At 40.3% G+C, this 24,726-nt stretch overlaps 1 protein-coding gene across 9 annotated transcripts in view; it reads right to left on the minus strand.

The window, feature by feature from the left end:
• Positions 1–24,726, minus strand: part of RBM39 (RNA binding motif protein 39) — a 34,478-nt gene continuing 9,752 nt past the window's right edge. The window contains exons 5-17 of one of the 9 annotated variants that reach the window (XM_086760861.1): positions 20,489–20,554; positions 20,323–20,373; positions 18,708–18,825; positions 16,793–16,945; positions 15,289–15,426; positions 13,656–13,721; positions 12,427–12,631; positions 12,145–12,222; positions 6,621–6,653; positions 5,411–5,486; positions 4,029–4,134; positions 1,106–1,184; positions 1–998 (exon numbers count right to left, since the gene is read on the minus strand). In XM_086760861.1, coding sequence (XP_086616987.1) covers positions 898–998; positions 1,106–1,184; positions 4,029–4,134; positions 5,411–5,486; positions 6,621–6,653; positions 12,145–12,222; positions 12,427–12,631; positions 13,656–13,721; positions 15,289–15,426; positions 16,793–16,945; positions 18,708–18,825; positions 20,323–20,373; positions 20,489–20,554 — 1,270 coding nt within the window. In that variant the 3' untranslated portion in view covers positions 1–897. Of the gene's footprint in view, positions 999–1,105; positions 1,185–4,028; positions 4,135–5,410; positions 5,487–6,620; positions 6,654–7,511; positions 7,727–10,330; positions 10,512–12,144; positions 12,223–12,426; positions 12,632–13,655; positions 13,722–15,288; positions 15,427–16,792; positions 16,946–18,707; positions 18,826–20,322; positions 20,377–20,488; positions 20,573–24,726 lie in introns of those variants that run through there. The other 8 variants (XM_086760860.1, XM_086760859.1, XM_086760858.1 and 5 more) reach the window with 8 other exon arrangements.

The raw sequence follows: 24,726 nt of genomic DNA on the forward strand, positions 1-24,726 counted from the left end.
GCCTTTTTAAGATAATTTTATTTGAGTGGTTCTTACAAAGATCGTTGCAATATGAAAGTCTTTGATAGAAATATCAAGCTGTCTTGTCAAACACACTGAAGTAACCCAAAATATATTTCAGAGCTCACAGAGCTTAAAAAGAGCAAAGATTATATGCAACCAGAACAAAACACATTTCTGTATTTCCTACTGATTTTTAGACTCTGCTGGAATCCTTCAACTGTCCCACACTGCATACATAGAAACTTATCTGGAAATGCAGAGATAGTTTTGTTTGGAAACTTAGACACACCTCACACAGTATTTACAAAGAAACTTTTACAGATACATTAATCAAAAGTTACCATCAAGAAATAAAACCCTTCGATCCTTCTATTCTTACCAATTAATTCAGCACAAAGCAAGCTGAGTGGCTGTCCAGACTCAGCTTTCAGTAGCCTTTTGAATTTTCCATTTATACAAAACACTAAATATGTCCCTTCTTAAAGTCTCTCTCTGATATTAACCTTGAGCAGATCACCTACATTTAGTGAAATGTAAAATGTAATTGCTGCATTAAAAGAAAGGCTTGTGAAACATTAAAAATCTCATTATGTCCCATCTGCCTTTTACAGAGAACTTGTTTTCTATGAGCTACTTCTCAGTTCCTACAGATCACCTTAGTAAATGTACAAGAATTACAAGGCAGAACAAGAAGTCAACAGCTTCGTATACAGTGGAAATGCTAGTTAGGGAGAATGAACACACTGCATTTCTGCTTACTTCATTTTATTTTTAAAGGTAGCAGGAAGTGTACACAAAATGACATTAAATCGTTTCCTTTAGTTTTATCTAAATAAAAGATAACTCAATCTTCCTCCAAAAAATAACTATGTACAAAACTGACTAAATCCATCTTCATCGTCGAACAGGAACCAGTAGTTGGGTTGCAGTCATCGAATCTGGGAAAAGGCTATGGTACGTTGGAAGAGGTACATACGCTGCTGTAATCATTTTACCTAATAAAAGATTTTTTTAAATTTAAAAGTTAAAAAAAACCCCACCAGTATTTGGTCATTTCTGTAATAAATGACTAAATGTAGGTGTCTGCTTGAAATCCACTCACCTGCAAACCACCTCCCATGCAATGCATTGACAGCTGCAATGGCAGCAGCAATCGAAGGACATTTGACATACACATTGCCCTGTAATACAGAAGCGTTACAGTCCATTACATGCTTGAGAAACCTCCCACACCAGCTGTTCTCAAGACACCTCCTTGGCGTGGTTGTGCCGGAGGCAAACTTGCCTCCCTGTGTTTCTACCGCTATCAACCAACAATGCAGAATGAGCATGAGAAAACAGAGTAATGGACAGGTTTTTACTGACATACATTACCATACTGGAACAGTTATCTTAACATGAAACTTTCCTAAACAGGATTTTGCAAAACCCAGACCAAATGTGAGCTTGATCTGAAATCAATAAGTAATGGATTGCTTACTTGCTCATGATCACCCTTCAAAGAGTATCTAATGGCTCCTGATTACCAATCCCACACAAGGAACTTGGCAACCTCTGCTGCAGGCTAGCTATCAAGTTCTGTAAATCACCAACTTTAACCACAAATGCTGAACTAGACTGCAAGTTCAGAGTCTTGTTTTCAAAGGGATTAAGCGCTCCCCATTCCCTGGGGCACGAATGATCTCCAGCACTTCAAGGATGACTGGTACTGCAAAAACTCTACTACATGAACCTCTGCATGTGTCTGTCTATGTAAACTAGGACTGAAACAAAGGGAAAAAAACCCATCACAACAGGGCAGGAAGAGCCGAAGAGGTTACCTAACATGAACGACAGACTGATCTTTCAGCTTTGCTTGAGATACCTGAAGTTTTCTATCTGTAAATTAAGCACTAAACCAGCCTAATCTAGGGTACTGCAATATTCAACAACGGCAAGACATACAGATGCCCACAGTAATGTGCATGCATTTTTCTCGCTGCCTACTTAAAAATTGAATACTACCAGTAATTCTTGAACCAGATCAGATTCTAGCTGAAACACATTTTATAGAAAAATAATATATTAAGAAACAGAATCCAGCCTTCCCTTTAACAGCCTTTGTGTCCTGGTTTCTGCAGGCTAAACCACCACACTTTGTCAGCCTGTATTAACTCTTCCCACTGTGATCTAACTCATTCCTTCTCAGGAGGGAAAGGTGAGATCGGGGGCTGACGTTTAAGGCACTAAGCAATTAACACACACAGTTCTGTTCTCAGCCTCTCCCTGCATAGGCATCCAAGCTGCTTAAACCTTGCAGTGAGACACAGCAACACAAAGCTTTAGTTTGCCTTAACACACCACAGAGTGGACTAGTGCAGTACGTGAGACCACGTGCTCAGCTGGGATTGCAGTATGTTCAGCCAAACAAATCACATCCTCATGGCTGATTACTGACAGCCCTTGGCCTGGGCAGACTGGCTGTCTGGAAAGAGCCCAAAATAGATGCAAGATGAAAACACTTAAAAGATAACATGACCAGAATCTAAGCCTGGAGAACAGAACAGCACAGTGGAAATTTATGTTCAAATACAGTATTTTTAAATATCAGTGGGTATTTTTGTATCTGGGTCTTCACTGTGCTACTGTGACAAAATGGTTTTCACTAACAAACAGCTAACTCATTATACAGTAGCTGTAGTTTTTTCTTTTAAATCCACTTGTTATTGTGAACCTAATTTGTAGCTCTACGTGCTCAGAACCCACATGAGGTATGTTGAAGGATGTGGCGTTTTTCGCAAGTTTGTGTGTTGGGGTGGTCTTTTTGTTGTTTTTATTCCCCACTCCCCATCTGTTGAACGACACTTTGTTTTCTCTAAGACACTAATAGATTAATATATTGTGGGAAAGGTTTCTACCTCCCATCAGCCCCGTAGTCCAACATAGCAGAGATCCTGAAGAGTAAAAAAATGCTAGGAAAGAATGGATGTTGTTTTATGTACTAGACCGCAGCTCCTCTCTAATCTAACATCTCAGTAATCCATATGAAAGGGTTTCAGGCGACATCTGTAGGAGCAGCACAATGGTAACAAAGGTTTGTGAGTGCCACATGCACTACCAGGGCAGAGCACTCCCATCTAAGCAATACTGACAGGGACAGCAGTGTAGGCTTCAGCCTCGCACAACAGAATGGAACAGAACAGGACACTTCCAGGGTCTGATAGCTAGGAACGTGAGGAGTTCTTCCCCTGATGGCTAGAAATTAATCTGACTACGAGAGTGTTTGAGAACTGTACTTCAGTTTGTGCTCTGAATTCTACATATAAGGGGTTCCAAGAAGGCCAAATCTCTTTACAGACTTTCCGCAGTTTATAAGCTAAGAGCCGAATTGCACAGGAAGAGATAACCAGCCTGGGGATCATGTAAACAAAGTGAACATAGAAGAAAAATGCCTTTTTAAGATGCAGGCTTAGAGTCCCTCAAACAGGCATAAGCCTGTAATTAAGTCTGCATCAGTAGCCCTTTTTCTTCTCCTCCCTGTTATAACTCCAGGCACTCCTCCTGCCCACTACAAGACTAACGTTACTAGTAAACACAATAGTTTCCAAGCACAGGATTAGGTACACATTCAACTGCAGATGACAAGTCTGCTGGAGCAGAGTGTCCTTTGTGCTAAAGCCTGTATTCTCTAGAAACAAAGGAAACTTGAAGTCCCTGGCTTTTGGGAAACACCAAATGCCAGAATTAAAGATGTCACTACCATTCAGTCTGTATTTCCACAGTAACTTCAGCTGTGCAAATCTGTCAGAGCAGAGTGCAGCACCAGAAAACTGCTCTCATACTTGCATTTGATTTACACACAGTAACCCACAGCAGGAGGGAACCAGTTACATTCAGCAAAAACTCCAAAGTAACTTCAAGAAGTTTAGACTCAGTTGGGGGGGGGGGGGGGGGGGGGGGGGGAGAAGTCTTTGTAATGCTGCCTCTGCACACCACAAAGCAACAAAACTAAAACCTACTCAGTGTCTCCTTAGAACCAGACATACCTGAGCTGAGTTTTTGTCTACATAGATGTGGATAACTCCGCCATGTTTGTTACATTCCTCAATCACATCGTCTTTAATTTCTGTATCCCAGCCAGCTTCTTCTTCACTGTGGGAGGTAGAAGAAGAACAGGACAGAGATGAAACTGTTATCAATCAAACAAAATCAGCCCCAAAACCCATTAAAAAAAAAAAAAAACCCTCTGCAACATTCCGATTCCTTTCTCAGGTGTTAAAGTGTTCTCGTTTGGGGTGGGCAGGGGGCTACAACAGCAGCTTCTGCGAGAAGCTGCTAGAAGTTTCCCCTTTGTCCAGTTGACTCAGCCAGCTCTAGGGTGGACCTGCTACTGGCAAGGACCAAGCTAATCAGTGATAATGTAACACCTCTGTGATAACATACTTTAAAAGGAGAAAAAAAAAAAAAACAAAAAAAAAAGACATGAAGAAGCAGAAGCAGGCGGAGAGGGAGAGGCAGGAGTCTTGTGGCCCTCACCCTCTGGCCTCCCTCTGGATGGCTGTCTGGGCCTGACTCGGCCTGGCCTGGCCGCAAAAAGTGGAGAGGAGATGAGATGTGAAGAGATCCTGAGAGGCGTCTGCCAGCCGGTTGTGAAGAATTTCTTGTGAGAGGAACGGCTGCAGACGCCAAGGGCGGTGCAGAAGGAGGGGGAGCAGTAATGAGGCTCCTGGCCAGAATTCCCCTGCAGCCTGTGGTGAGGCCGGCTGTGCCCCTGCAGCCTGTGGAGGCCCACAGAGGAGCAGAAATCCCCCTTGCAGCCCATGGAGGAGCAGAGATCCCCCTGCAGCTCATAGAGGACCCCACGCTGGGGCAGGCGGGTGCCTGAAGGAGGCTGTGGCCCGTGGACCCCATGGAAGAGATGACCCACGCCGAAACAGTTTCACAAAGGACTGTGGCCCGTGGGAGGGACCCCACAGTGGAGCAGGGGAGGAATGTGAGGAGTTCTTCCCCTGAGGAGGAAGGAGCGGCATAAAGCAACGTGTAATGACCGTAACCCCCATTCCCTCTTCTCACCCTGTGCCACTCAAGTGGGGAAAGGATGCAGAGATAACTGAAATGAAGTTAAGCCCCGGAAAAGGGAGGAGTGGGGGAAAGTTGGTTTTGTTCTCTTCCACATTATCCTGCTTTGGTTTTATTAATAATAACTTGAAGTAGTTTTCCCCAGTTCAGTCTTTTTCACCCCTAATGGTAACCTGAATAATCTCTCCCTGTGCTTCTCTCAAACATCAAGCTTTTTATTCTATTTTCTCACCTCCATTGTCTCAGAAGGTGGGGAGAGTCAGTGAAAAACTGCATAGCTTGGTCGGGAGCTAGGCTAAACTAGCACATCATCAAAAAATGCCAAACAGACAATGATAAAGTCACTTACGTTTGAGGATTAAACATGTTGGAAAGCTGGAAGCACTGTGTTGCAAGTGGTTGTACAGAAGCAGCTGCAGCCAGAACTGTTGTAATGGAAAAACACCAACAACAAATCTAAGAACCTGCTATGCATAGCTCCAATTTAAATATCTGATCTTTAAAATCCACACATTCAGCAATTGCAGCAACAGTTCTAACTAAACAGAAAACTGAAGGCAGGAAAGCAAAAATTCCTAGCTAGACATTGCCTATGATAGAGAAATTTTAAATAGATCAATACAGAAAATAGTGGATAAACTACAGTTGAAGCTGAAAAGTTAAAAGACAACCCTGGACATTGATTTTGGCAGATTTTCAATTTAAACACTGAAATGCAGATACATGCATCTTCACATGCATCTAAAAATTCTGCCTGAGCTGTATGCCAGCAGAAACTTTAATTTTTTCTCCTCATGAAAGCCAAGCAGCAGCTCAGGACGGAGTGGCACCATCCCACGTGACTTCACAGGAAGTGACAGACATCTTCGAGAATTCTCAAAAATTTATTTTAAGCACAGTGAATTATCCTTCAGAAAAGTATATCCATACTTCTGTTCCTTGGAAACACATAATGTAGGAAGGATTTGACAACTAAATTTATAATCATTTTAACTGTAGAACAGATCTATACTCTTTCCTAGTAGCTATGAAATTATTATGCATTATTTATTGTTGCTCATCATCACAGCACATCTTATTAAATACAAGCACTGTCCCGTAGGCTGCGCTTTCCATAGCTGTAAGCTTCTGTTAGTTTAGCTGAAATAATGGCCACCTACATACTCTGGCACAGCCAGAGTAAGATGACAACTTATTCAGGGACAGTAACCAAAAACTCCTGACTCTCAAATGACTCGTCTAGTCCCTACCTCTAAAGTAGGAAAAAAACCCAACCCAACTGCACCTAAACCCACAAACAAAACACAAACCCACATATTTTCTAGGACTAACATATGGCTGGGGAACATTACCAACACTGAGGAAATGTTACAAAGAAAAAGCCAAATGTTTAACATATGTTCTGTTATTTTCAGTCAACAATCAATATAGAGTACCATTCCTACAGACACACAACACCATTTCTCAGGCTGCTGGCAAGCTCTACACTACAAGCATTTAACTTATGCATATCTGCAACAAAACCTACTAGTGACAAGTTATATTAAATGCTAGTTTACCTTCATTCTGCTGAGATAGTCTCGTTTGCAAATCTAAAGAAAAATATACAGAACTAAGTTAGTATGCTTGCTAGCATTATTGTATTATTACCTGCCAGCCAGGTTGTTTAGTTTGTATTTTTGTGGTTAAGACCTTGTTCAGGTACCTCAACCCACTCTGACTGTTCCTCTCTAGTTGTGAGTAGTTTCACTCATTTCAGCTTCTCAGCTGGAATATTCTGTACAAAGGTAAGCGTATTTCAGAGAGAAATAATACCGTAAAAGGAAAGACATGACCACGTCCTTTAATTCAATGTATTGTATCATATCATATCACGCCTTTGCTTGAACTCTTTGTAAGATGCATTTTTGTTCCATGAGAAAACAGTTACAGTAATTCTTACAAGCATTAGAAGTTTGGAATCTTTACTAACAGAAAGCATTCAAGCACAGAGTTACCCAGATGTGACATTCTGAAAGCAGTTATCAAATTTAATTTCAAGTAGAAAAAGGCGATATTTCAACCTGTTATATTTTCATATAAATGTCATAATGACACAAGTTACTTTGTTATTTTTCAAACTCAAAACATATTCAAGTGTTCAGAACGTTTACTTTGTCAAGAAAACACTAATTACTTGTTTAATAACATATAGCTGTCCGAATGTGAAGTAATGGGAACAGACAAAGGCAGACTTTCTAACCATTTCCAAGTATATGACTCCAATACACGACATCTTTAAACCAAAAGAAAACTTCAGAATGCGAGAGAAATAAGCATACACCCCTTCACTTATGTTCTTATTTAATTCACACAAACACAAGGAGTTAGAAGACTCAAGTTAACAGTCATATTAATTCACTTGTTTAGACAACAGTAAGCTTCCAAGCTGACTTGGAAATACCTGAAGGTATCAGTATGCTTTTTCCCTTTCCAGTAAGCCCTCCTCTACAACTGTGGGGGACCAACAGGAGCGGATTTTTTTTTTTGCTCCAAGTATTAGGCAGCGAGAGCCCCAAAGCCAAGTCTTCCTCAAGTGCCTTCCCAAGTGACTTCCACAGAAGAACAGATTCTGGGAACCATATTGAAATGTAAGAGATGGAAGGAGCAAGCTCTGAAGGCTGAGCTGTAATAAGAATTGGCTACATTTAGCATGTTTTTCACCTGGATCTGAACGTAAAGAAATCCTTAGTGTCACAGAGTGAGAAATATCATAATGGGGAAGACTGTTTTAGCCTGTATTCTCTATAGAAACTGCATGGATTTAGCCAAATCTATAACTAATTACTACCCAGTTTTTTTTAAAACAAATGCATTAAAAAAATAAACCTCCAAATCTCCCAAATCACTCCAGTTAGATGAGGACAGGGACTGCTCCCTCTGCAATTCTGACAGAATTGCAGCAAGTTTTGTAGTATCTCCCACCTCTGAAACATAATGCATGGTCCGCCAAATCTTTCACTAATTTTCTTGTTGCTCATGATTGAAAAATGGTCCTCTCACTTCCAAGTTCACTCAAAATTTAGAAATTCATGGTCAGTCTTGACTGTCAACTCTTATTTCTCCGTACGTTTAAATAGTATGCGGAAACTGAAATTAATACATCTGTCAAGTTAAGATCAAAGTAACTTTTTCAGTATGTTCTGTACATATAACCTGTAAAAGCAGGAAGTTCACCATGACTAAAAAATACACATTTAGTATAGAGAAAGCAGAAATACAGAAATAGCTATCAAAGCATTTTCTGTCCTAATACAAAATGAAGTTGCACATTTATTTTAAAACACAGCTAGCTCTAAATAAACAAAAGCCTGCCAAGTATTCTCCAGTTTTCCAAGTAATTACTTACAAGAGAACAGCAGATGAAATAGAGGTCCTGAATGATAACACCTATTCATCTCTCTATTGCAGCACACTATCTCAATCTTTTTCATAAATTGATAGTTCCTTTCCAAAAGTAAGGAATGCTTTGTTTTGTCCCACAAAGCATTAGAAGAATGTTCTATGGCCTCATGGTTATTTTGTTTCAGGTTTTCAGACAGAATTTAATGGAGAACAGAAAGTACACAGCTACAACCGTTTAGCTTAAATTCTTTTTCCTGCTGGATTTTTCTCCGTGGGAATAATGTCCAAGTTCTCAAGTCCCCCGTAAAACTAATTCTTTAGCTTCCCTATTCTAGTTTGATTCAATCCATCTCGAATATGGGTTGACCAGAACTGTTCACAAATGTGTACGTTACATCTCACATGCTGAAGTACGTACCTCCAGGAACACAGCTGCCCTTTCAGAAATGTATCACACTGACAGTTCATATTCACTCACTGATAAATTGGAGTACTCAAGTATTTTCCTCCTCCTTGGCCATCTTTCACTGGTCAGCTCTCAGGCTATATAACTAGAACTTGTTTCAATCCTGAGCAGGTGAACAATGTACAACACCCTGGGAATCCCTTACTGGCAGCACCTCTGTATTTACTCACCTCACTCCTACTCTTGCTGACTACTGTTATTCATGTAACTACTAAACAAGAGCAGCCCAATGCTTGAACTTTGCCTTCAATAACAGTCTCTAACTTCCCCAGCTTTCACCTGAAAAAAAAAATCCCTTCTTTGAACCAGCTTCTTTACACATCTTGTACTCCCTGTACCATCCACTTCTCTGGTTTAACTTCCAAATGACTTAAGTCAAAAGTTCAAAGAGTTGAGTTCTACTACTGCTTCTGTCTAGCAAAGTCAGTTTTATCAAAGACTGTTAGTCTTTAAATGCAGTTTCTCTAAAAGCATGCTAGACTTTAATAATATTCTCTAGTATGACAACTTTAGTACAACTTTTGAAGGAGAGAAGTGAAGTCAGAGTAGAAGACTAGGAACTGGCCAGATTATGATGTTCTTCCTTCCTTTTAAGTGTAGGCAATTCCAAATTAGATGTTCCAGCTATATATTGTATCGCAGACTTAATACATTTATTGACTCTATCAGATATCAGACCTCATATTTCATGTACCCATTCCCTCACTAAATTCATGGGAGTTTTCTTACTACTCCGAAGCGAGTATGTTCAGCTCTTACTTTGCTTCTACCTTGTGAATAATCTTATTTTTTTTAAGTCTCTATGTCTAGCTTACCTTCCTCAAATTCCAAACTATGTCCTATGTCCCCACTACAGAGGTAATGAGATTCTTCTGAAAAATCTTGGGAATATTTTTTCATTCAACCTCAGCCCCACTTCCTTTTTTTTCCTCTCTAAGAGCTGGTAAATCTTCATCTATGCTTTCATGTCTTTTACAAGGTCTACCTCAATATGACTACTGGCAGATAATTCTCATTTCATTGATTTCCTAAACTAAAAATATTGTTTTATTATCAGTCCTTTTTCTTTCATAGGCTCTGTGCTTATTCCTGATTTCTTCCGAGGTACTTATCACCCAGTTTGGTGTGGAGCCCATTTCTAACAGGACTGTTTCTTCTTTCTGTGGAATACAGATCCAATATAGCATTAGCAATTTGGAACCGAAAAAACTTTACATCCTGCCTGTTCAAACATGCAAGTTCCTTAGACCAGATGACGTTACTGCCTTGTGTCTTCAATCACTGCTTTTGAAATCAGAAGCCTTAGTGACAGACCTAAGTCACAGATTTTGTTTATCCTTCCATTTTAACTTGAGCAATTCATGATCTCTCAAGTCAATGGTAATTTCCATTCTCATCTGTAACATCTTCATTACTTACCAAATTGAGTTTAAAATAGCATCCCCTCTTCGTGAGTCAGTGAGTGTTTGATGAAGAAATTTGTCGGATATCACATCCAGGAATATCTGGGCCCCACCATTATTACTAGCAATTCTTCTCCAATCTGTATCAGGGAAGTTAAAGTCTCCCATAATGATATAATTCCTGGTAGTAATTTTCTCTAACAAGAGTAAAGATATCTTTAATCCATAACCAAATGTCACTTTGGGGATAGCTCATGACTCTACAGTAGTAAAAAGCTTTATCTTTTTCCAAAGTTACTTAAGTTGCACGTCTGCATTATTCCTTTTGTACAATACAAGTGGAATAAACAATGCTGCTCCTACCACTTTCATTTCTACAGTTACTAAACAATCACATTCTTCAAAAACCTGTATTCAACCTTATCATTTATTACTCCACAGCCATGTTGTCCCATACCAATTCCATGCTATCTTAACAGTTCACCTGTGTCAGACATTTTTGGCCATGTTCCTGATTTGAGGAGTTTGGATTTCTTCGGCTTGTTTGTTTCAAATATGGGGGCGGGAAGACTGGTGTTCTTTGAAACTATTCCTCTCATTTCTCATTGACCACACTTGTTTCTAAGCAAGACTGTCACATCACTATCACCTACATTAAAGGTGATCTAATTTTAGTGGTATTTACCTTTCCTTCTCTTTCTGGACTAGATATTCTTCTTCCTTGCCACTGTGCCTTCTTCATCTTCTTCATCTCGAACAGAGTCACAGCTTTATTCCTCAATATGTATTTTTCTTTCACTAACCAGTTCCTTTTCTCTCCAAGGGGGTATCTATAGAAAGACCCTATTATATCCTTTTAGCAACTGTCTACAGTTTCGTGTTTATGCTCTTCTCAAAACTGCACCTGAACTTCAGTGACATGATTCAGGTATACCTTAAGTCTGAATCACTTCGGTCACAAACTCCACTGGAAGATAAATAAAACAATACCACATATTCTTTCTTCATTTCCTGACACTTTCCACACCTTGCTGCATCTAGTTACTTCTGACATTCAAGTTCTTTTCTACTGCTATGACAGTCTCATGCCTTTTGTCCTTGTATTAATAAAAAAATAAGAAGAAATTGCACTCTGTATATTTCTAATCTCCTGCAGGTTGCTTACTGCTCCAGTTCTGAAGCCCTCAAACAGTTTGATGTTTAGGCCAGCTGTAATCTAGCAGCAATCATATCCTTAGCCTCATTCCCTGTCTGAACAAAACAAAGTCTCAGTAACATTTGCAACATACGCAGTTGCAGAATGCACAAACTACAGCCAATTCCAAGCAACACACAAATTCCCTGGTATACAGTGTCCTTCCGCACCAGGACATACACTGCATAAACCTAACGCTACTTTAGTCTTAGTTGCTGTGACCCCCATAAAGGCCTAATAACCTTCTTGGCCCTGGTACAGCTCTGCCTTTTCAGAAAGTCAATCCCCTTCCAGTTATGAGCCTGCCATTTTTAAACAGTCAACACACTGCAGTAGAACATGCAAGTCCCCATTATCGCAGGGAATAGTAAAGATAAGGAGATGAAGTCTTGGGATGAATTAAGTGAACTACAACAGATTTGCCAAAAATAACGCAAATTGAACCACGCCCAAAGCTGTCATATACTGTCACTGTTTATTTGGTCATGGATTTTCAACATTTTACATTTTGCAAAAAGATCTGCAATACCTACGTTCTCATTTTTCAAGATCACAAAATGTAGTTAAGTATCACTTGTCTCAAAGTTATAAAGCATAAAGTATTTTTTAAAAGTAAATAAGTCGTCATTTCTTACCTGCCACAGCTCCAAATGCCAAAGATCCGCTCATCTGCAGAGCCTGCTGTGCAGCCGGGGGAATCTGCAAACCAGTACCTAGAACAGAATATGAACATAACTTGTAGCAAGCACTTTTCACTCAGTTAGGGATGCAGTAACAGAAGTATCACAAATCTTACTATTGTCAAAAGCTTAAAAATACACTCCACAGAATATTACGCTAAACACATTGAATGGTATTAACTCAAATTCCATGAACTTCTGTATATTCATACATTTGCTATTAATCATCACACATACCTTCTGCAAGTCTTGCCATCAACTGAAGGCGACCAGTTGTTCCCAAGTCAATTCCAGTCCGTTCCAACTCATCGCTGTCCAAAAATGAACTAGCACTGGAAGCATCAGTGCGCTCAGTTACATGTCCAACTTTCATTGGCCTACCAGCCAGCTCAAATCCATTGAGTTGTTCCAAGGCCTTTTTGGCACACTCAGAGTCTGAGAACTGTAGATCGGAAAAATGTAGTTCAGTAATACTGCCTGCAGCATACAGCAACACCTCTAGTGTATGTAATATCCACAGTTATATAAACATGCGAAAGACTAAATTAAAGATAACAATAGCTACAAGTTAAGTTAAATGTGATCCCTATTTTACATTTAAACCAGATACACACAAGTTTGGATATTTACTTTCTCATATTTAGAATCATAGAATCATAGAATAGTTAGAGTTGGAAGGGACCTTCAACGGTCATCTAGTCCACCCCCCTGCAAGAAACAGGGACATCCCTGACTAGATCAGGTTGCTTTAGGTAAGAATATATATAAATATACATTATTATTGAAGGTAGAGTACTAGAGATATTGCAACCAACATTAAGTCATGGCTGTAGTTCTCTTTCAACACTTTCCAAGAATGACAGTCACTTCCTTTGCAACCTTTTAACTGGCATGCATTTACTGGCTATTCCTAACAGATGTTCTGCTTTATGCTGGGTACCATTAAATTAAATACTTTGTCAGAGTTAAAACTACCAAGTATTAGCTATATAGTTAGTTTGGTTTCATTTGTCTCTAAGTGCCAGAGGTTCCACCAAGACTTTTTTTTTCCCCCATGACAAATTGCCAAGTCAGATAATTTTGTGAACTTGGGTTTCTTGACTATCTGTGGGTAAAAATGTTTTCAACTCAAAGTTCTAGCCTCTAAAATTTTATTTCCCCCAAAAAGCTAAAATTCAATTCTTTGCATAGCACTGTAAGAAATGCCAGTCTTTTGCCTGCAGAAGACAGCACTGCTTTACCAGGCACTGACCACAAAGTATATTATCCCATTCTAAACACGTGCATTGTGCAACCACGATACCCAGACAGAACTGGTAGAAACATAGAAAAAGGCCATTGCTGCACATCCTGCAATGTGACATTTCTAAGATGAGACTTTGCAGAGATTGCTGAGTAAGCTATACTACTACATGGGAAGGTTACACTCAGAAATCGTCTAAGAAGTCTGGCAATTCTAGACATACCGTAATAAATCCATATCCTTTTGAGCGTCCAGTTTCACTATCCATCATCAGCTGAATGCTTTCAATCTAAAAACAAGAATAAAACTATTTATTATCAGACATTTTGGAACAAATCACAAGATACCAAAACAAAATCTGAATACAGCCTTGCTAAATATACATTGTGAAACCACTTTTTAAAAAAAAATCAGTTCCTCATTTCTTCCTTGAGTCAAAAATCAGCGTACAGGCAGCCAGATACATAGTTCAATACTAAAACAGAATGCAGGTAAACACAAGGGTCATGTACAATTTATTCTTTAAAATTAGTCTGGTCTCAGGCAGGGGCTTGGTCCTGATGCAACAGACGATGAGCATGTGGACATCATCAAATCGTAACTAAAACATTATAGCCATGGCACCTTATATGCTGAGAAACTCAATTTTACAAGAAAAGCAGTTTGCATTACTTTGACCAGGAGCTTTAAGAAGAAAGGTCTATTTTAAATAATTATTTAGTATACGGGAACTCCTACAAGTTCACAGCTACTGAACTTAAAACATATTTGTAAGTCATCCATGAGCCACAAAATAGTGTTGGAGGACACACCAACACAGAAGTAAGAGGAAGAATCAAGTTTAAGACTGGAGTACACAGTATCAGGAGCAGGAAAAACCTTCACAGCTTCACATGCAAGCCCCCTAAACTACATTAATCCTACTGCCAGACCTCGAGAGAAGACAGAACAAGAACAGCCATGTGGATTAAAATGTAATAAATTGCTGCAATTTTCTACGCTTTTGCACAACTGAATTAAAGGATGCACATACTGAATCTGAATAAAGCATCTGAAAAGCACTGTTACAGTATGTATGTAGGGTTAATATCCAAAGATAGTATGAAAAAATATCAATGGACTTGATTTTTTTTTTCCATTAAGCAGCACATTAAGTATATTACTTCTCCTCTATCTAATAATGATATATGCATGCTATCTTCGTTAGCACAGTAGGGCTAATATTTACTGTAACGTCACTGAAACTTCAGATTCTATCTGCTCACTTCCATAACTCTCTACAAAAACATATTACCATGCCACAAACTGGGGCCAAGTGATCAGGAGTGAAAAGGGGCCTGTGTCAGAGCTGCACAGGACATACTGCTAGCTCACAGCAGCAGCATGAGGTAAAACTTCAGCAAAAAGCCTCAAAAACAGATGGAACCACTACATTCACAGTAAAGAAAACTCAGCTCTGATTCTGTGCTTTGTGCTTTAACCTGTAAAAGGGGGTCCCCATTCACAATCACATGGCAGGGAAGATATTCACAAGTTGCAGAAGCAGGATATAGTACAGGAATTTTTTGTTTGGGTTTTGTTTTGTTATTTTAAGTACTCACTGAATTCTCAGCTTTCTTTCATAAGACCTGCCATTCAAAATCACTGGATCATATCACAAATCAAGATTCTCATTTGTTTTCCAATACTAACTATGTAAAGCCTTGTGGATGTAGAGGCACAGACAAGCAAGAAAAATAAACAAGATGTTTTGTAAGTATAAAGTTGAATCAATTCCGGAAGCTGCGAGTGCTCTAGAATTAATCTATTTTTTTCAGATAAACTCCCATAGCACGACATTGCAAATCAAAATTTACCCTGCCAAATGGCTCAAAAATTCCTCGAAGCATATCTTCGGTTATGTTGAAGTGTAATGATCCCACATACAGCCTCATCGGACCAGCACTGCCCTTCTGCAGATTATTTGCCATTGCTGCTGCTCTGTTTTTCTCTGCCTAAGGGGGAGGGAGGAGAGGAGAGAAAAAAAAAAAAAAAAATCACTCACCTCTCAAGAATTTAATAAAAAAAACATAAGTAGTATACATCTACCAGATTCATCAAAAAATATAAGCTGTTCTATAATCTGCACACTATCTATTGGACTAATTTAAAACCTACAAAATCCAAGACCTCGACCAAGTAGAGAGGCATAGTTTCCAAAAGCCTTCAAATGGAACAGCTTCATGCAGAACTCTGGCTTGTATCTAGTAAATTAAACATTTTACTTTTTACATGGTGCTGGAAAGCATACATAATATACACTACAATTCCATGGGCCCATGCAAACCTTGAAGTTCAGCCAGGCCAAGTGCAAGGTCCTGCACCTGGGTTGTGGCAATCCCAGGCACAAATACAGGCCGGGCGGAGAATGGATGGAGAGCAGCCCTGAGGAGAAGGACTTGGGAGTGATGGCCAACGAGAAGCTCAACATGAGGCGGCAATGTGCACTTGCGGCCCAGAAGGCCAACTGCATCCTGGGCTGCATGGGCTGAAGCGTGGCCAGCAGGTCGAGGGAGGTGATTCTCCCCCTCTACCCTTCCCTGGTGAGACCCCACCTGGAGTACTGTGTCCAGTTCTGGAGCCCCCAACACAAGAAGGACATGGACCAGTTGGAGAAGGTCCAGAGGAGGCCACGAAGATGATAAAAGGGCTGGAGCACCTCTCTTATGAGGACAGGCTGAGAGAGTTGGGGCTGTTCAGCCTGGAAAAGAGGAGGCTCCAGGGAGACCTTAGAGCGGCCTTCCAGTGCCTAAAGGGGGCTGCAGGAAAGATGGGGAGAGGCTGTTCAGTAGGGTCTGTTGTGATAGGACAAGGAGTAATGGTTTTAAAATAGAGGGGGGTACATTTAGATTGGATATTAGGAAAAAATTTTTTACAATGCAAGTTGTAGAACACTGGAACAGGTTGCCCAGAGAGGTGGTGGATGCCCCATCCCTGGAAACGTTCAAGGCCAGGCTGGATGAGGCTCTGAGCAACCTGATCTGGTTGGAGATGTCCCTGCTCCTTGCAGGGGGGTTGGACTAGATGACCTTTGAAGGTCCCTTCCAACCCTAACCATTCTGTGATTCTATTACAGTTTCATTATTACTACTTTCTAAATATCTTAACATGCATTTTCAAAATGCATTTGTATCACTTTGAACTGCTTTAATTTGCCTGTCAACTAAGGAAAACAAAGGTCCATTTATAATTAGCTTAAATAATCATTCTTGTTAAGGTTTTCCAAACCGTCAATGTTAATCAAATTTTTAAATAAGTTTTCCAGTGAGATAAAAGAGGCATCACTCAATACGAACAAAAATGAAGTTTACAACTCCTTACCTGTGATGCTTGTACTATGATTGGCACACCCAAGACTCTCTGTCCAGTCAGTCCTATTGCCAGAGGCACTGAACTAACATCAACAAATTCTACATAAGCAATTCCCTTTGAACGCCTGGAGTTTCTATCTGAAATCATTCGCACATCACGAACCTGAAAGGCAAACATAGAAATGCAGTTAGAGATAAAGTAAAAAACATACTGCAGTCCATTTCTCAGAAAGGTATTAATAACCAGACAATTATTTGCCAAGCCAATGGCTTTCTAATTATGCTGCAAATCTAAAGTAGTATAAAGCTATTTTTAACAAACATCCCAGAGGCAAGCTAACATTAAAAGCCATCATTCAAAGACAAATGCAGCATGCTACAGGAACAAGGGCAATAGAATACTTGCAGCACTGTAATGCTTTAAGCCAGAACCTTGGAGCTGATGGAAGAAATAAAGTTTTTCAAAATCAGAAATTAAAACTAATTTGTTACAGTACACCTGGCAGAATTATCTGCAAGGCTGAAACTTCTGAAAAAAGGGAAGTTGTTTGAATCAGAATTGCATTGCCATGTTTTGCATCTGTCATAGTTTAGCCCTGATCGGGACCAGACTACACAGTCTCTCTCTCACTTTCTCCACCCTCTGAGAGAACAGGGAGAGATAATATAAGAAAAAGGCTTAAGGTTTGAGATAAGAACAGGGAGAAATCCTTAAAGTTACAGACTTGACTTGGGGAAAAACTAGTCATTCATTACTAAAAAACAAAGAAGGATAATGAGAACAGAACAAAGTAACTTCCCCCCACCCCTCCCTCTTCCCGGGCTTAAATTCATCTCAGTTATCTCTGCATCCTTCCCCTGCTTGAGTGGCACAGGGGGAAGAGGGAATGGGGGCTGTAGTCAGTTCATCGCACGTTGTTTTACGCCTCTCCTTCCTCCTCGGGGGAAGAACTCCTCACATTCCTCCCCGCTCCACCGTGGGGTCCCTCCCATGGGCCACAGTCCTTCATGAAACTGTTCCGGTGTGGGTCATCTCTTCCATGGGGTGCAGTCTCTCCAGAACAGCTGTCCCAGCAGGCCCTCCACGGGCCACAGCCTCCTTCAGGCCTCCACCTGCCCCGGCGTGGGGTCCTCCCCGGGCTGCAGGGGGACAACCTGCTCCTGTGTGGGCCTCCCCGGGCTGCAGGGGGACAACCTGCTCCACCACGGTCGTCACCACAGGCTGCAGGGGAACCTCAGCCAGGAGCCACATTACTGCTCCCCCTCCTTCTGCACTGACCTTGGCGTCTGCAGCCGTTCCCCTCACAAGAAAAATTATTCACAACAGGCTGGCAGATGCCTCTCAGGATCTCTTCACATCATCCATCTCATCTCCTCTCCACTTCTTGCAGCTGGGCTGGGCCGAGTCAAGCCCAGATGGCCTTCCAGAGGGAGGCCAGAGGGTGAGGCCTGCAAGGCCCACAAGGCTCGCACCTCCCCCTCTCTGCCCCCGCTCAGCTTTTTCACATCTTCACTTTTTTTTCTCTCCTGTTTTTCCCCTTCTTAAATACATTGTCACAGAGGCGTTATCAGGGAACGCTTGCCACCAATTGGCTCAGCCTTGGCCAGCAGCAGGTCTGCCACAGGCCTGGCAGAGTCCGCTAGACAAAGGGGAACAACTTCTAGCAGCTTCTTAGAGAAGCTGCCACTGTAGTCCCCCCTCACTAAATAAAACCAGAACAGCATCACATCACATGCTGAACAATGAACTGATAAATTATGTTTTCATGTTCAGAGCCTCTAAGAAACAGCTGGTCGTCATTCATTCCCCCTTTCACTCTTACAGGAAGCTCCAGAAAGCCACTTGCTTACAATTCTGCAGAATATTAATCCTGTACTAGGACACCTTGAGGAAATATTCAGAATAATTTTAACCTCCCTATTACCTTCCCTACTGTAGAGAAAAACTCTTCCAGGTCTCTCGGTCGAATTCTTGCAGCCAGTTGCATGCAGAATACTGTTCGGGCATCCCTCTCTTCAGGGGTAAGATTATCAATAGGTTCTCTGGAAAGAGGAAAGTTCAGTTAAAAAATAATCTGAATTGAGATAATTCATATTTGGTCCACGTATGAAACTTTTAAAGTACTTCAAAGTCTGATGGGGAAAAGAACACCTGCCATATTAAAAAAAGGCAGGGTTAAGAACTGAAGGCAACACCTAGTATTAATATAATATTAATATAATAATAATATATTTATTTATTTAACATGACTAAACATCCTGTTTCAACTGTGAGCACTAAATATGACTGGAACATTGTATTTTAAATACAGAAGCCCCAGCTAAGCAGAGCTGCCATTTTGCAACCGTCCAGAACAGGTAACAGTACCACTAGGGAGCCTGCAGTCAAAGAGATGAGATGAAAGGACAGGAAAACAGAGAAAAACAGGATTAATTATCATAGATTAGCTGTTTGAACTCCCAGACAAGTAGTATTAACACTTTTTTGTGGCTTTGCAAATTAAAATCTTACCCAGTTACTTCAGTCACTACAGTCACTGCATAAATAATACTGACATCTATACAACAGAATTTCCACTCATTTTATAGTTTCAGCTTATCAACCCATTAAAAAGTTTGAACAGTGAATAATTACTCTCATCCTCAACACTGGAACCATTATATTAATTTTATTTTGATACTGATCACTATCTGAAACAAGATGTACCACTTTTAAGGTGCTGAAAGCTTCAAATCTAAAAAAATCTGACTTACATTTAAGTGCAGGACAGAATTAGCATACTGGATCCTGGACTGAGTTTCCAGTCATGTAATAAATATATTTGTATTTTTATAAACTTTATTTTTTTTAAATCACTGAGAACACCCAAGATAAACTTGAAGTAAATTATCTCAGTAAGAGTTTCCTAATAATTAAAAAACAAAGTGCGATTGGGCAAATTTACCTGCATCCTGCATTAATTTAGAGAATAATCTTATTAGCAGCTATCTAAATCCAACTCCCTTAAATGAGAAGCCTAAGAACAGATAAGCACCTCTTGGATTTCAAAGGCACTTAGCTTCTCTACAAATAACGTCAATACATACTGAATAGGAAAAAGATGCATTTGTACAGTACTTCTCCATTCCCTACTTAAGATTATTAAGTAAGATTTAGCAGAAAAGCTAGCTAATTTAAACCTCAATTAAGAGGAAAATACTGAGAGTACAGAAACACAAAAAGCAAAGTAAGACATGTTTTGCAAACTGACATTATTTACAATTGTATCCTATGAGTGGGGCGAGAGAAACATTTTATGACACGTGGAGAAAGCAACTTATTTTCCAATGCTCTCCTCTCATGGGCTTTCTGAATGAATTCCAGCATTACTCATGAGAGAAGCTGGAGACCAAGTAGTCATACGTTATTTCATCATTACTTTTCCAACTTCAACTGGACAAAAAAAAAAAAAAAAAAAAAAAAAAAAAACCCACACAAAAAAAAACACCACCAAAAAAACCCAAAAAACACCAAACCCCAATGCGTGTAAAAATTCCTACCTAACAGGGCTCTTGTCTTTTCTGAAGGGACTTTTGCTTCTGGAGCGTCGTCTACTATAGAGAGAGAGATCAACAATACTATAAGAACACTTTCAAATATACCAGTCTGATTTTAAACAAATTCTATTAATGATGCAATAAAAAGTAGAAAAAAAAACTCAGAAACCTTAATTTGATGCTGTGAGGCAGACCAATCTTCCCTCTGATGGCACTGTTGAATTTTGGACCAGAACTACGGCAAAAGCAAAGACTAACATTAGTCACCGGAGTACCCAAATTCGAGATTTCCTGTCTATACTCATGTCGGAGTGAGAGACGAACCCGGAGTAACGACGCAGTCCCAATGTGAGTATGATCGTTCTCCTTTATTTCATGTAGCTACATGTCTTATATAGAGGATAGCCGAGAGCACGCGGCAGATGCAAGCAGATGATTGGTACTTAACAGCTTTTCACGCGCCTTAAGCTATTACAGGATTGGTTACTGATCATAGTCCATGCGAGTGCCTAACCCAACCTCGTTCCGGCTTCAAGTTCCGCTTACTTGTTTACCTCTAAGTCGCTTCCTCATTCTTCCTTGTCAAGGTCGAACTCGTCCTTCAAGGTCAAACTGCTACCATTGAGCGCTGGATTGCTCACATTCAAGAGAACATGTCCCCTCTCGCTCAACCATCCTTCCACATACTCACATTACATTTCAAGCGCTCACCCACCCTTGCACCTGAACTTGTAAACATTTTCCATTAGCAGCACCATTAGCTGCTAATGGAAAATGCACCATAACCTACATGCAGCACTCCAAACAAAAAGGCATATAATCCTTCCCCAGTTTCACCTGCATTGCAAAACGCCAGAATATGCAGGACTCCAAGGAAGAATTGAATCACAAGTCAGCCAGACATGGCACATTTGTACGTGCAAAATATTCTAACCTACAGTTACCGTTGTAATCTTCTTCATGTGTCATTTTTGTCCACATGCATATTCTACCTACTGATGACTGCAAAGCAGTACCTGAACAGCCTGGAACTCAGCCTCAGAGTTTTGAGCAAGGTGGTGCTGGCAGGACTACTTGCTCAAGTATAACATTTTAAAAACGCAAGTTTCATGAAATTTAAGGTGCAAGTGGAAATCAAAGTAGCTCCCTGCAGACATCTGCAAGGGACACATTCACAAATGTTCTCTCAGCTCTAGCCACTAAAGTGCTATGAATATGTAAATACAGCTTCCTTTAAGTAAAGCTCTTAATGGACATCCAAACACAGAACCATTTAAGCCAGCAGTTAACCTTACATAGACATGCCACCACAGAACAAATCCAAACTCTTGGCTGAATCTAATTTTAGTCCTCCAGGCTTCTTAGAATAAATGGCAATTTGCCCATTGCTTCCATGTTAAGTACAGTCCTCTTGCTAGTTATTGTGGCACAGAGTAACAGACTGACATGAATAGTAAGATTTGTCCTATCACGTTCTCTCTGAACTTGATCTTGTAGATACAAGGCAAAGAACACCACCTGATAACGTTCTTCCTGCATATCCACCAAACGGCAGAGGCACTGCTGCACAGACTGAATGCTACGGGGTTTGTCTTTCCATCTGCACAGAATTGATTCATTCTACTGTGGCTATAAATTGATGTGAAAACACCCTGAAAGACATGGCAGTCTGAAGACATTAAGCGGTCTTTCACTAAATCCACTTAGTCAACCAATTTGTCTGATAAACATCTTCTTGCTATTCAGTGGAGCAGTAATGCTTATAGTTAAACTCAGCACCCACAACAAGGAGGAAGATGCCCATTTTTAAACATGTCATGACACAGGTGGAAGTAGTGGGCCAAGATCCAAAACTGCTGGCCAGGTTAAAGCAAGGGAAATATGGCCCTGTGTAACACTGGAAAAAAAAAAAAATAAAGAAAAGAGACCATTTAGAAACTACTTACTAAGAGAAAATAACTACTTTAGAGAAAATAAGACATAAAAAAACAGAGATGAGATCACTATTGATCAAAAACAAACTTCTTTTTTGCCTAGGATAAACTACCCTATTTCCTACTCAAGTTCAGATAAATGACTGCCGAGAGTGTCCGTTCAGGTCCTCCCATCTCTATGACACATGCTGCCAAAAACTGCATTTGGAAACATTGATACCAATTCAGAGGCTGGCTTCTTATCAGAGATGGGATTACCTTGCATCTTCACACCCGATAGAGAACATGGTGCTCTCCATTTCAATTCAAATGCAGTAAGACAAACAAATTACAGCGACTCCAGAATATTAACATGCAGGCAAACTAAAAGACCAATAATCAAGACCATGTGTTTTTAAGGAAACAGTGAAAGAATATTAAAGTGTTCATCTAAACCTAATGAAAAAACCTGAGAAGTAACAGTTTTCAAATACATGCACAACTTCTGAGGGAGGAAAAAAAAAAAATATACAACCCAACAACTCCAAAAAATCTTATTTCCATTTTCACTCTTGACAAATAAATAGCATCTTATTTCCATGACTACATGGGAGAGACATTAAAAAGCCGTAACAGACCACTCGAACAGACTAAGCAGAAAGCTGCCTGGGGCAAGATGACAGCTCAAGTTACCTTCTGAAGATCCTTTTTCAACAGTATTCTGCACGATGCATTTCTTTGGGTTTTTCTAAGGAGACTTGCTTGTAAAGCTTAAGATCCCAGGGGAATTTTCTTCGTTCCTCCTACTGCCTAAAAACTCTTTGCTACTGTTGCCCAGCTTCTGCTACTAGGTATAGGAAGCATCAACTCACAAGCAATTTATGTCTAAAGGTTACCTTATTCACAAGCCAAACAAAGTCCCGTGTACAGCCAAAGCACAACTAGGTATGTGTTTTCCTAAACCCAGGTGATGCCACACGGCCCAAGAACAATAGTCAAGTCAAAAGACAGCCAGTAAAATATCAGCTTTCACCTGCTCAGTCATACCCAAGACTCCAACAGAAGGGTCTCAGACAAGGCAAACTTTGGCTAACAAAGTCCAGGAGAATCACAATGAACTTTCCGTCTTCATGTAACAATTGTTTTCCCAGCAGCTTTGCCCAAATTCTTGGTTCCAGAATAGCAACAGGACGGAATAAGCAGCTTCTACCGTGTGTTAGTAGTAGTTGGGATTTGTCTGACACATCCAAGCAAGAATACTTGGTCAAGCTGTTTCTCTTGAGTGACCTAATAGTAACTATAAGACACTTAAGGGGCAAGATACACGAAAAGAATAACATTTTTAAACCTTGTGAACACTAAACAATGCAAGCTAGTGACCCAACTTGAAAAAAATAAAACATTTAATCACTACCTCATGCTTAAAGACGACAAATTCATGGTCACCAGACTCTCTGCATCACACTCTTTTCCTTCAGAATTACCTATACTAGACTTTCTGTTCACATTAGTGCAGAGACACTTCCACATCATCCCCGAGAGCAAAACCATCTCAGTTTATAGATACTAGCTTGGCCTTTATAAAGCAAATGAGAAAGACCACAAGGAGGTAGAAGAGTGAAAAGTAAAATAAATAAACCAGCCTGCAGTAACACCAACTCGGACCTGTCTGAACATCCCCATAAGAAGAGATTCCAGATTCAAATTCTCCAGCCAGCAAGAGCATTCTGGTAGCTACTTTAAAAACGCTGAGCTGATGGCACTGCTACAGAGATAGTTTCTTCATACGGAAGCACCATTTCTGGTAGATCCAAAGGTATCTGATCCAAAGGAGGGTGGTGATGCAGGAGGTGTTATCCTGAGAACTTGTGTCTCCCTGAAAGCCAGCGCCTGTTACACAGTTTTTAAAGATGAGTCTCTGCATTGAAGTCCTGAACAGGAAATTAAGAATTCTTCTCCCTCATATCTTCTGAAGTCCTTCTCCATTGCACCTTCTGAGCCAAAACTAGAATTCTGGAATCATGTTAGCGTATCACTTCAACAGCCATGACCTACACCTGAACAACAGCCAATTGCTGGCTAGGCCACAGTCAGTACCAATGCCCCTGGGGGGCACTTAGTTGCCCTATACCAGTCTTCCACTAAAGTATTTCAAACACTAAAATTCCCCTTAGTTAAACAAAAGCAACAATTCAGCAACTGAAGCAGATAACCCAACACTGCCAAACCAATAAGCATAACCTCGTATCCTCAGACGATAATAGATTACCTCACCTTTTTGTTCACTCAATACCACAGAAATTGCCCAGAACAGCTATGGAAGAACATCAGAACAATGAAAAAGACTCCTCGCAATCATTTACCTTCCTGGCACAACATGTCTTGATGCATTAAACAGGCATGGCTTATCGTAGTAATGTTCATACTTTCAGCCTCTACTTGAGGAAATTATTTTGGAAGAATGGAACACAAACTCCCAGATTTCTCCAGGTGA

This window comes from Chlamydotis macqueenii, chromosome 16 (genome assembly GCF_036417535.1).
Source record: "Chlamydotis macqueenii isolate bChlMac1 chromosome 16, bChlMac1.mat, whole genome shotgun sequence".
NCBI lineage: Eukaryota > Metazoa > Chordata > Aves > Otidiformes > Otididae > Chlamydotis > Chlamydotis macqueenii.